The 12,872-nt window shown below is 40.3% G+C and overlaps 1 protein-coding gene across 2 annotated transcripts in view; it reads right to left on the bottom strand.

The window, feature by feature from the left end:
- LOC118012409 (lymphocyte antigen 75) overlaps positions 1–12,872 on the bottom strand; it is a 130,371-nt gene that overhangs the window by 116,765 nt on the left and 734 nt on the right. For both annotated transcript variants that reach the window (XM_035007938.1, XM_035007940.1), the window contains exons 2-3: positions 7,657–8,028; positions 1,425–1,595 (exon numbers count right to left, since the gene is read on the bottom strand). In XM_035007938.1, coding sequence (XP_034863829.1) covers positions 1,425–1,595; positions 7,657–8,028 — 543 coding nt within the window. The remainder of the gene's footprint in view (positions 1–1,424; positions 1,596–7,656; positions 8,029–12,872) is intronic.

Here is a 12,872-nt window from a genome sequence, read left to right as displayed (position 1 = left end):
TGAGTATTGAAAAGACTGTGCCTCTACTGAGAACAGTAAATTCTCAAAGTGTGGTCCCCAGACCAGCATCATCAGCATCACCTGGGAGCTCACTGAACTGCAAATTCTTGGGCCTCACTCCAAATCTACCAAATTATAATTTCTGGAGGTGGGCCCCCAGAAATCTTTGTTCTAACATACTTTCCAAGTGATTCTGCTGCAGAACCATTGGCTCAGTATAACCTCTTCTAGTTGCTTAGAACTCTTCATTTTGAAGCTCAGCTTCCCTTAAGGAGGCATCAGCATTAGTAATACCACCAGGTTGGCTACTGAATGAGGCATTATAGTGTATTTGTTTGGGTCAAGGACTTCAGAACTGGATTTCCTAGATTTGAATCCTAGCTCTAAAATGTATTAGCTATGTGACCTTAGGCAAATGATATAACTCCCCTGCACCTCACTTTGCTCATCTGTATAATGGGGATAATTAGTGGTACCTACCTTAGAGGGTTGTGTGAAGATTGAGTGGGTTAATATAGTTTGAGTGCTTAGAATAGTACTTGACACTCGGCAGGGCCCTATAAGTATTAAATATTATTACCCACGTCTGGAGCTTTTCCCTTTCTCTTTATTAGACACTCTTCCAAACTATTGCCCAATTAATCTGGAGCACTTATCACTTGTCAGGTACTATGACCTGTAACTCCCACCTGACTGGTAAGAAAATATGTCTGTTATATACCAGATCATGATGCAACTGCTACGTTGGTCTCTCTCTCTTTCTAAAGAACAGTGAATTCTTTAGCACACCCTGAGTAGTTTGCTTCTAGTAAGAAGCAATTAGAAAAAATGCTCTGCCCAACATAAAGAAATGGCAGGAGAACAGTGTCACTAATTTTGAGAGGACCAGGGATATAGGTCTCTTTGGTCCCTCTTTGCTTTAGGCCATAAATATACTTAAGTCTCTACCACCCTAACAGTTTTTCTTCAACCTATCTACCCCCCAAAACCACCATCCTCGCTCTTTTTCTATTCCATAAAACTTAAGAGGCTTTCTCTACTTCTTGTTCACACTTCAGTCCACTATAACCTGGCTTCTACGACCACTGGTCTTTTGAAACTGCTGTAGCAAAGGTCAGCAGCAATTTCCTAACTGCTCATGCCTTTTCCACTTCCTCTTCCTAAGGCATCTGTGCTATAGAACATTCCCTCCTCCTTTGTCTTCCATGGCACCATCTTCTCTTGGTTCTTTCCTTGGCCTACTTCTGAAAGCAAGTTCATAGCTACACATTACTTCCTTTTCTCTCCTCAAATACATACCTTCTCTAGGATAATATTTGTTGCGGTCATTTTTGAGTTATCTCAAACTCTTCCTTCTTCCTTTGGCCTCACATAAATGGTATCCATTTTCTTTTCATATATAAAGCCTGCTAGCCCATACATACCTGGTTTTAAGCAGATGCCCCACTTTTGATCATATTCATAATTTAAGGTGGTTGCACACCATGGCCCACCATAATTTTCATCAAAAATGCACTCATGATGCCAGGTCCCATTAACTAAGAATGGAAATTCACAAGGTCTTCCATAGGAGTTCCCACCTCTGGTATATATCTCTGTGGTGTGGGGAGGAAGTAGAGGAAAGGAAAGTTAAAAACTGGACAATCACCTTCAGTTAACCGATTCCTAAATTTTCTGTGAGAGAAAGATTGCTGTTTTCACTTAAGAGAATATAGTACGTAGGTAGGCTGCACAGTGTGAAAATTCAGAGCATGGATGCAGCATTCAGCTCTGAACTTGAATGCTGGCTCAACTGTGGGACTGTGGGCAAGCTCTCCAACTTTTATTAGCCTCAGTTTCTATATTTGTTAATTAGGAATAATCATATCTAGCTTATAGGTTTGTTCAAGAGGATTCAATGAGATAATCCATGTAAACCTTCATTTATTGTGGTGTGATGAAGAGCTAAATGATCCTGGCTTGATTCAGCAGGGATCAACTGATTACCATGGGTGGCAGAGAACTTCACCAGAAGGAGTGCCCTGCATGAGACTAAATTTACATTCTATTTTATTTTCTTTAGTAAGAGTGGGGCCAGAAAAATACCTTGGAATCACTGAGGGTGGGTGTGGACTTTGGAACCAACTGTAGTTAGACAGATGGACACATAGCCCCATTGTTCACTGATTGGTGGTAGAATTGAGGTTGTGCATCTCAAGAAGTGGGGGAAACAACAGCTGGATCTCTGAGAAGGTTCTTGGAGAGAAGCAGGGCATGGTAATTCAGGTTATAAAAGAACCAGCTTTAGCTGGGCAGTCATGGGACTAGCTGGTGGCCAGCGATGTAGCAGAACTAGTTTTTCATTTTAATAATTTCCCCTGGTACGTGGAGAGGAACTGAAAAAATTATTCCGATCTCAAAGTATCTTTAGAAATACTAAAGGAAGTGCTCAATACTTTTGCGGATAACAGTTCTCTTGGAAAGGTGTTTTATTAGAACAGCTAACTGTGTAATTATTTTGGTTACCTTTATCCATATCCTTAATTTGTTTAAAACCAAGGTCATTATCATATCAAATAATGGCTATTGGGTAAAGCATAATAGTCAGATCTTATCACCCTTTATCAGGCTATTAGGGTCCATTAAAATGTCTCACAGATTTGCTTAAAAGTGTGCTTAAGAAATAAGTCAATCAGAGAAAGACATGTATCGTATGATCTCACTGATATGAGGAATTCTTTTTTTTTTTTTTTAAGATTTTATTTATTTATTTGACAGAGAGAGACACAGCGAAGAGAGGGAACACAAGCAGGGGGAGTGGGAGAGGGAGAAGCAGGCTTCCCACGGAGCAGGGAGCTTGATGCGGGGCTCGATCCCAGGACCCCGGGATCATGACCCGAGCCGAAGGCAGACGCCCAACGACTGAGCCACCCAGGTGCCCCGATATGAGGAATTCTTAATCTCAGGAAACAAACTGAGGGTTGCTGGAGTGGTGGCGCGTGGGAGGGATGGGGTGGCTGGGTGATGGACATTGGGGAAGGTATGTGCTATGGTGAGTGCTGTGAATTGTGTAAGACTGTTGAATCACAGACCTGTACCTCTGAAACAAATAATACATTATATGTTAAAAAAAAAAAAAAGAAAAAGATAGTAGGAAGGGAAAAATGAAGGGGGAAATCGGAGGGGGAGACGAACCATGAGAGACTATGGACTCTGAGAAACAACTGAGGGTTCTAGAGGGGAGGGGGGTGGGAGGATGGGTTAGCCTGGTGATGGGTATTAAAGAGGGCACGTATTGAATGGAGCACTGGGTGTTATACGCAAACAATGAATCATGGAACACTACATCAAAAACTAATGATGTAATGTATGGTTATTAACATAACATAATAAAATTTAAAAAAATAAAATAAAACTTCCTCTTTACCGTAAACCTGTGAGATTAATAGGGCAAGTATTACACTTTTTTCTGAAATCTCCATTTTTGCAGTGTGGTTAAGTAAGACATTCAGTAAACTGTAAGTGACAGAGATGAGAACTGGCTCTCTCATTAGAGTCCTTGACATGTTAAGGACACCTTGTGACTTTAATGGCTGCCTTCTCAGGTTTCAAGTTATGTTTCATAGCTCAAAGCTGGGTTTCAATTAAAAAGCTCTCCTATTCACAATATACTTTGAAGAATGATAAGCATATAACAACCACCACATCAGTAGCAGCTAAATTATGCTAACTATTCAGGAAGAGTTTTATTCTCACACATTCTTCACTGCTACTGGACCTCTTAAATCCCATGTGTTCCTCTAGAGAGACAGGCTTTTCCTGAGAAGAATCTTCTGTGTGAATTTATGATGATAGCACTCTTAAAACAACAGCATATTCTGCAATAGGTACAAATTTGTGATTTGAATCACTTACATGGAAAACGAACATTAATTTCTTCATTGAGGCAAAATAGCTTCAGTGGTTAAAGAGGTTGGCAGGCTCCTAAGAGTTGTTCAAAATGTAGACAGTTCAGTCATTTTCCTCTGGATTTGCCAAATACTCAAAATTTGAAGAGTGCGAGTGAGCTCAAGATATCTTAATGATTGATATAAATGCATATCTGGATGCTAGTCAAAAGCAATTCATTCATAACATTTATACAGCTAAAGTTTTCTCTCAGATGAACATGACTCCCATGGGGGTTGGAGAGAAAGGCAACCCAGGACATAATGACAAATAATTTTTCTTATATTAGACGTAAAAAAATTTATAAAAAAAATTTATAGAGCAAAAACCAAGGGAGAAATAAAAAAAGCTATATTTGGGGAATTCAATCATGGTTTTGAATGGTAGCCTTGCTCTAACAAGCTGGGTAACCTTGGATTTCACTCTTTTGGGACTCAAGTATCTTATCCTTCTTATCTCTATAAAGCTAGACAAAAGGTAGGGCAGGAACCAATATGGGGAGTCTGACATAGCAGTCCCAGATAAAGTCCTGAACTTCAGACAGTAGTCTCTAATCTAAGAAGAGGAAGGGACTACATAAATTTAAAAGAGTAAAACTTCCAGGACTTAATATGTGATTAAATTTAAATGGTGAGAGAGGAAAGCAGGACACTCTAGGGTGACTTGTAGATTTCTGACATATATGACTTAGATGGTACCAATCACCTGGAAAGGAATGGAGGAGGCAGGTTTGACCCTGGCTTCTGTGCAAATTAAAACTTGAGGTATGTGGCGATGAGTCAGAGCTATGGGAGCCTTTTCTCAGAAATCTCTAAATTTCTTCTTTGAAAATTCAGTGTTCCAAATATTGTATCTGGTAAGATCAGGAAATACTTTATGCCTGTGGGCTCTTGCTGGAGGGACTGTTTAAGCTCTCTCTGGGGTGGTACCCTAGGTGGGTTCTTAAACTTTTTTGTGCTACTGATCATTTTGGCAGCTGTGTGAAATGAGCAGGTCCCCTTCTCAGGAGAATATTACAAATGCATAAAATAAAAATCATAGGATTACAAAGAAAACCAGTTAGACTGAAATTTGGGGGACTGAAGGAATTTACAATTACAACTATATCCCTCAAAAGAACTTGGGTCAGGAGACAGGGAGAGCCCTGCCAAGAAAATTATCCTTTCTGATCTTTGAACAAATACAATGAAACAAGTCAAATCCAGTTCAAAAGGCATTTTCCTTTCATTCCATGTTCTCTCTTAGCTGCCAAGTTAGAGAAAGATTTTCAAAGGGCAAAATTTAAACTTGCCATTAAGTGGTATCCAGAAAGTAATTGCTTCTTTTTTTTTTCTTTTTAGGTTTTATTTAAATTCAAGTTAGTTAACATATAGTGTATCATTAGTTTCAGAGGTAGAATTTAGTTTCATCACTTGCCTTTAACACCCAGTGCTCATTACAGCAAATACCCCCTTTAATGCCCATCACCCATTTACCCCATCCCCCCATTCACCTTCCCTCCAGCAACCCTCAGTTCTTTCCTTATAGTTAAGAGTCTCTTATGGTTTGCCTCCCAGTCTGTTTTTATCTTATTTTTCCTTCCCTTCCCCTATGTTCATCTGTTTTGTTTCTTAAATTCCACGTATGAGTGAAACCATATGGTAATATTTCTCTGACTGACTTATTTCATTTAGCATAATACATTCTAGTTCCATCCATGTCATTGCAAATGGCAAGATTTCATTCTTTTTGATGGCTGCATAATATTCCATTTTATATATGGGAAGAAGCTGGCTAGCAAAAACAAACTTGTTCAACTACTCAAGGACTGAGGATCAAAGAAAAGGAAATCCCCATCTCTAATTCTCTAATCTAATACTTTCCCATAAGAGTAGAACCTCACATCTTAGAAATGGATGCATGCATCTTCAATAGGAAACAGAAATAGTTACTATAGGAGAGGAATTTGTGCAGATAACTGAAAGACTAAGGGGCCAAATTTAGCTTAACTGAGCTTTGAGAGAAAAGAAAAATCTCTGTAAAGCTAAGTAAATTTACAGAGAAGAGCAAAGGTGAGATAATAGTTAAGACTTAGAGATGATTAAATATATGTTTATATATCAACATTTGATGTAATTTAGAGCAACACGATAAAAAAGATTTGCTTGGGTGGTAACTAATTACACCTACTCATTCTTTTTTTTTTTTTTTTTTTTTTAAGTAGGCTCCCCGCCCAGCATGGAGCCCAACTCATGGAGCCCAGTGTGGGGCTTGAACTCATGACTCTGAGATCAAGACCTGAGATGAGATCAAGAGTTGGACACTTAACCAGCTGAGCCACCCAGGCGCCCCAACTGACTCATTCTTTTTAAACTTGGAAATTTGTTATAATCTAGTTTCTAGACCCAGAACAAAGTTCATGATCAGCTCCCTCATAGGCAATATTCATATATAGTTGACACTCAAATAACATGGGTTTGAACTGCAAGGGTCCACTTATATGTGGGTTTTTTCAATAAATACGGTACAGTACTGTAAATGTATTTTCTATTCTTTATAATTTTTTTTTTTGAGAGAGAGGGAGAGAGCACACACATGCACACACTTGAGTGGGGGAGGGGCTGAGGGAGAGGGAGAGAGAGAATCTTAAGCAACTTCCATGCTCAAAGCAGAGCCTGACCTAGGCCTCCGTCTCACTACCAAGAGATCATGACCTGAACTGAAACCAAGAGTTGGACACTTAACCAACTGAGCCACCCAGGCGCCCCTCCTTATGATTTTCTTAATAGCATTTTCTTTTCTCTAGCTTACCTAACTGTAAGACTACAGTATGTAATATATATATAGCATACAAAATACATGTTAACCAACTGTTTACGTTGTCAGTAAGGCTTCCAGTTAACAGTAGGCTATTAGTAGTTAAGTTTTGGGTGAGTCAACTTTTTAACTGCATGGGGGGCAGTTCCCCTAACCTTCACATTGTTCAAGGGTCAACTGTACTTATTTTTTAAAGCAACTGAGGAAAAAGTCCACTCAAAATCATAAACACAAACATCAAAGTGTGACAGCCATGCCAAAAATAAAAATGAACTCACCCAAGGTCTTAAAGTTTTTCCATTACATAAAAATCTGTAGACAAGGAGAAATGTATTTCCTTTATTTTTCTTTTTCTTTTTTCTTCTTTTTAAACTTAGAATAGGTTTGATTTTATTAGGTCATTTGAATTTCAACCTGTATGAAGGATTTCCTGTTACTCTAATGTTTCCTTTCCTCTGGAGTTCAGAATGTAATCATAGGAAATACATATGCTCATGTATCATAGAGATTCCAGATCCCAGGTTTACTACAGAGTGACTGTGTGACCTCTGACAAGGCACCCAACCCCTTCTAGCCTTACCTGTGAAAGGGGAAAAGTAGCACCAATTTCACATAGGTAGCTCAATGATAATGCACAGTGCCTGGAATTGAATGCTAGCTCACTGCCCTTACCAGTGCATGACTTTGTGGTCAGTTGTGCATGTTCGATGTCACATTTACCAAACACAATGGCAAATGACTCAAAGTCCCTCTCCAATACTCACCATGGTAAGGCATACGTAGCTCAATGATAATGCACAGTGTCTGGAATTGGGAATGCTAGCTCATTGCCCTTACCAGTGCATGACTTTATTTGTGGTCAGTTGTGCATGTTCGATGTCACATTTACCGAACACAACAGCAAATGACTCAAAGTCCCTCTCCAATACTCACCATGATAAGGCTGGTCACAGAGGTTTTCCTCTGTGCCTCCTTTCTTCCAGACATCAGATGAATTTGTACTTGCTACAGCATGTCCATTCTTCAGAGCCAGTCTGTACTGGGCAGCTCCATACAGAGAGTGGTGCTCACATTTCCACCAGAGTAAGGCACTGGAGTCACAGTTGAACATTCTCAAGGAATCTGTGGGTTTGGTAATATCTAGCCCAAGGCACTTCTGGGATTGCAAATGAAAGAGTCGATGCTGAGACACCCACTTCCATAACACGTCCCTACTTCCACCACAGTCTGTTGCTACTATCCAGTCATTCAGTGGCTTGATGCACTTGCCCATGTTTTCATTGACGATAGTGAATGGATCATTGCCTGAGTCAAGACAGACAGTCACGGAAGACATTTCAGAATTCTGAACTGTGTGGTCAGTGTGCCTTGGCCCCTGCTTGCTGAGGAGAGTCTGAGCACCACTGGACTATTCCCACCCTCCAACCTCTATAAACTGCAATGCACTACACAAGGTCAGAGGACAGTGGTAGCCAGAAGGCAGTATAGTGTGTGTTAAGAGCATGAGCCAGTCTGCCAGGGTTCCTAGTCTGCCTCTGCTACTTATTACCCATGTGATCAGGGCAAGTTATTTAACCACTATGCCTCAGTTTCCTCCTTTGTAAAATAGTACTTCATATGGAAGATGTTAGGTTAAAATGAGCTCATACCCGTAAAGCACTTAGAAGAGTATGTATATTTGTTATTGTTATTCCATGAAATATGCCCCCTCCCCTTTATTTAATGAGATGAAGAAGCTCCTTAGTTTTCATCTTCCTTAGACAGGTGGTCAATGAAAAATATCCTGAACCTATTCAGGACCACAGTTCTGTCTTGCTTATACTTTACCTATTATGGCAGGGTAAATTATTACATGGCATTACCGTGTCTCAGAGGAGATGGGGAGACTTCTGAGGGGGCAGAAGTAGAATAGTGGGGTAAAGGGATGAGAGGAAATGAAGGTCTGGATTCTGAGGATAGGAGAGACCTGTGGTCTGCTCTACCATAGCACCTTCAGGAACGTGATGGGAAGCCCGTGGGGAGGGGTTGGGCAGGTGCTGCTGACTGTGTGGATCACCTAGGGAGGTTGAACCTGAGCTCCAGAAATCACCTGAGATACAGAATTCAACACCCAGTAGGTTTGGATAGTGGGAAACTCAGAAGCAACGAGTGTAAGCTGAAGGTTACAGGAGGGACCTCCCTGAATATTTCCCTGCAGTTTCTCATGAATTAGGGAGACCTCAGTGATGACAGAAACTGAAGTTCTGTTAACTTGGTGGAATGGGACTTCAGAATAAAATTTATTTTGATTTTATAAAAATAAAGTAATGCATTGTTTCTTGCACACCTGAGCTTGTGGAACAGGATTCACATCTGTTACAACAAACTACAATCGAACAATTTGGCCAGTGCTTTTACAAAGAAAAATTTTTTGAAGTAATAGCACAAAAGTTCATGTGGATGAGAGTAAAACTGAAATATTTTAGACAAATTTAAACAATAATTGTCAATAAACCAAAGGGTTCAGCAGAAGGACCTGTAAAACTTTAGTTCCCAAAAAGCACTTTCATTATGATGCCAGCTTCACAATTGCTGATTTTACTGGTGCTAAATACCTTTTCTAATAATAATTCCCAGGCTTTCAGAGTTAAAAATTCTCATACCAAGGACTTGAGGGGAAATTTCATCATGTAAATAATAACTATAAAATCAAGTCACGTTTCAGCTTGAACTTTAAAGAGAATTTTTTGTTTTAAGCAGCAGCAGTAGCAAGAAGAGAAACAATAGGAACCACCACAAAATCCTGTAAAACATTAAGCTACTTTTGCTTTCACATTTTAAAGTATGACACAGGACTGCAGGTAGGTGTCTTTGTCATAGCAGCTTCCATCCCTCACTCTTTCTTCTTTGCCATCTCTCTGCCATTCTCTACTTTATGGACACCATTTGGGAGGATAGTTAACATAAAAAGGAAAACATACTATCTTAGATTATCACTCACAGTTTCTCCAATGTCCTCCTACTTATTCAATATCCACTCAGACCCACAAAGGTCTTTCAAACTATTCTCTCTTTCCCAAACTATTCTCTCTCACTTCTCCAAAAAAATCTTGCACTCCAAAGTATCAGCAATTACTGCAGGAAAAAAGAAGTCTGCTTCTGCAGAATAGGCATCCACCACCCTTGCTGGAACCTTCCCCTCCCTTGCCCTGTGGTCCCATTGCTCTCTTTCTTGGGCACTTTGCTCTGTGCCCCTTGAACCCAGATAGGTGAACTGGACTAACAGTAGCTTTGTTACATTTGCAGTTTGGAGTTTTGGACTTCTCAGGTTGCCTTTGCAGAATCCAATAGGCTACCACAGCTGTTAGTATAGTGGAACAAGCAGTGGAATAAGGAGTTAGAGGTCCTAGATTGAAGACCTACCTCAGCTACCAGTTAGCTGGGAGACCTTGGGGAAGTCGCTTAATCTCCCCAGGGTCTCTGTATCTCCAAATATAAGATGAAAGCAGAGATAATATAAGATATCTAAGCCACTTTCAGTACTAACATCCTATGCTTACACAAGATAACAGTTTTCTTAGCCTTGTAGGTTTTACCAGTCTTTGCTAAGTTCATTGTATATTATTCTTGAACAGATGTCCACAACTTTATTATGCCCTGCTAATGCTAGTAGCATTTTAGGTCATTCTAATCCTATTAGTATCAGGCATGGGCACTTAGGTAACAGTGATGCTTTACAAATACTCTTTGGAAGAGAAAAAAAAAATTTGTCCTTTCCCATTTACTCTATGTGTTACTTCTAGGACACCCATAGACTTAACAAGCTTGTAGAAACTCTGAAAGACTACAGGAGAGATGTGGAGTAGCATGGAGAAGGTTTGTTAAAGAAGAGTTGCCAAACTTACCTAATTGCAACATCTATGGTCATAAATACTTGCCTTATTCTAAATCTGTCTTTTAACCAAGTATGTATAATCAATGTTTGACATCTATAGTGGTCACTTAGCACAAACATTAATTATTGATATGATTTAAGGAAACTTGCCATTAGCCTTCATACATAATGTATGTGTAAGCATTCATACATAATACATAAGGTAGGGAGCATCTTGTCTTCTCATGATGTTTCCCCATATTTTCTGTACCCTTAGCAGAAGCTGTTCAGTCTGCCTCAGTCTTGTGACCCTATTGGGATGGTTGACTGAAGAGTGGGAAGGACTGAAAATAATTCCTTTTTAAGGAAAATTTGTTAAATAAGGGTATATAAAATATTTCAGAAATGTATTACACTTTGAAAAGGTAATTACAGAGCAACTTAAAAACAGATTCTTTATTGACAACCTTATGCTGTATCTTGCTCATGTTACCTTACATTGGTCCTAAATGGAATTTTAATGTTTACTTCCACACACAATATTTGGGCAAATCTAAAAGGCAGAGGTTGATGAAAAGAAGCCTCATCATCCCTAGTAGCAATTTTTATATGCTTCATTTTATATAAATATTCTAGTGGTGTCTGAGAGGAAATAACTACGTAGCATTATCATATATTGAAAATGAACTTTTAGTATGCCACATTCATCAAAGGAAAACCATCTCCTATTGCCTAATCATTAGGTAACCTTTGTCTTACTTAAACCAGAGAGCTTTGCACATTCCAAAGAGAAGCTGGACATCAACATTTTATGATCACAGACAAATGGAGGGGGAGATGGAGGCAGAAGGATGAAGATTGCAGCATTTTTAGTTTCAGGGGAACTTCTACAGCTCAAATGTTAAGCATTTTGTGGTCACCACCACATGTGCAGAGTATACAGGTGGAGTAGGAAAGAATCAGAAGTCCCGGTTTGCCAGTTCAAAAACAGGTCCTGAAGTGACCTTGGGTCCATGACAGTCTGCTAGGAGTCAGAAAGCTTTGGGGTCAGATTGGGTGGTGTGGGCTGGTGAGAACCTCAAGAGTCTCAGAAGGATTGGTTTACTTCAAGCTGTTAGCTCTCCAAGGAGGCAAAAAAGTAAATAAGCATTGGCATTTCCCCAAGGACACAGAGGAACTCCTTCAGCACCTGAGCAACCCAGACCATCTGCACAAACCTAGCTGCATACATGTGACAGAGTGCATGCCATTACCAGCATTGTGAAGCTGACACACTGCCAAACAAGTTACTCAAATGGCTGGGGTTTCAAAATTCCAGTGCTTCCCTTTATGGGACCACAAGTCTGGTCTGAGGGTGAGTGTAAGCTGGCCAGGAGAGCTGCTAAGCATGAGGAAGGATGCAGGAAAACAAATACCTATGAGGATATGAGGACCTAGTGCAGGGAAAATGGAGTTAAGCTGGTGCTCTTTGGTTTTGGTTGATGAGAAAGGCCAGGGATTGTAGAGAATGCAAAAATTAAGGCAATCTGGAATTCCGTGGGGGAGACAAAACAGTAAGACTAAAGCAGAAGTAGATGGAAACCAAGACTTCAGTGATTGAAAGGTTAGTGTGTTTTGACTGTAGTTAGTTAGGGCAATGAAATTTCTCTCCCTGGATTGTGGGGCAGGTGGAATAGAATTCTCACAGCCAGTAAAGGACTTTTGGGAGTTTCCACCAGGGAGGGTCAAAGAAGAATGGAGAAGGGTGAATCAGATCAGTATTCACTAAAAGGAGCTTGATGTAGATAGGGTGATGTTATTCACACTGCGGGAAGCTTCTTCCCATCACTCTCTGAAAAAAGTCTAAATCTGGCAGTAACTTAGTTTAGCTGCCACAAGAAAAGAAGAGCCACAAGGGGGAACCTACAGTTTTCAAAAAACTTCCTTGCCCATCTTTTACTTCCTCATACAGGCAAATTAACAGAAGTGGTAGGTGGTGATGGCTCACTGACTGCCCACTATGCAGCACAACTAAGAAAGTCCTCAGGGAACCTTTTGCCAAGGCAAAAAGAAAGTAAAAGCAAACTCCGGTTGCTGCCAGGGGGTATGGTGAGGCTGGCACTACCCAGAGCATCACCATCGAAGGGAGTCTATTCCTGGTCCTGCTTCCGCAGTTAGAGGCAGGAAGGAGGTCCCTGGGCAAGCGACCAGAGCTTCAACGTGCGGCCCTCGGCCTCGTGGGAGTGTTTTGGAGCTGATACACCCATTCATTAGAAGAAAGGATCGCTGCTCAAGGCTTTCGGGGAGGGCATCATAA

This window comes from Mirounga leonina, unplaced genomic scaffold, assembly GCF_011800145.1.
Source record: "Mirounga leonina isolate KUSES-001 unplaced genomic scaffold, KU_Mleo_1.0 Mir_151, whole genome shotgun sequence".
Taxonomy (NCBI): Eukaryota; Metazoa; Chordata; class Mammalia; order Carnivora; family Phocidae; genus Mirounga; species Mirounga leonina.
Note: the sequence above shows the minus strand (reverse complement) of the source record. Positions and strands in the feature narration are given on the sequence as shown.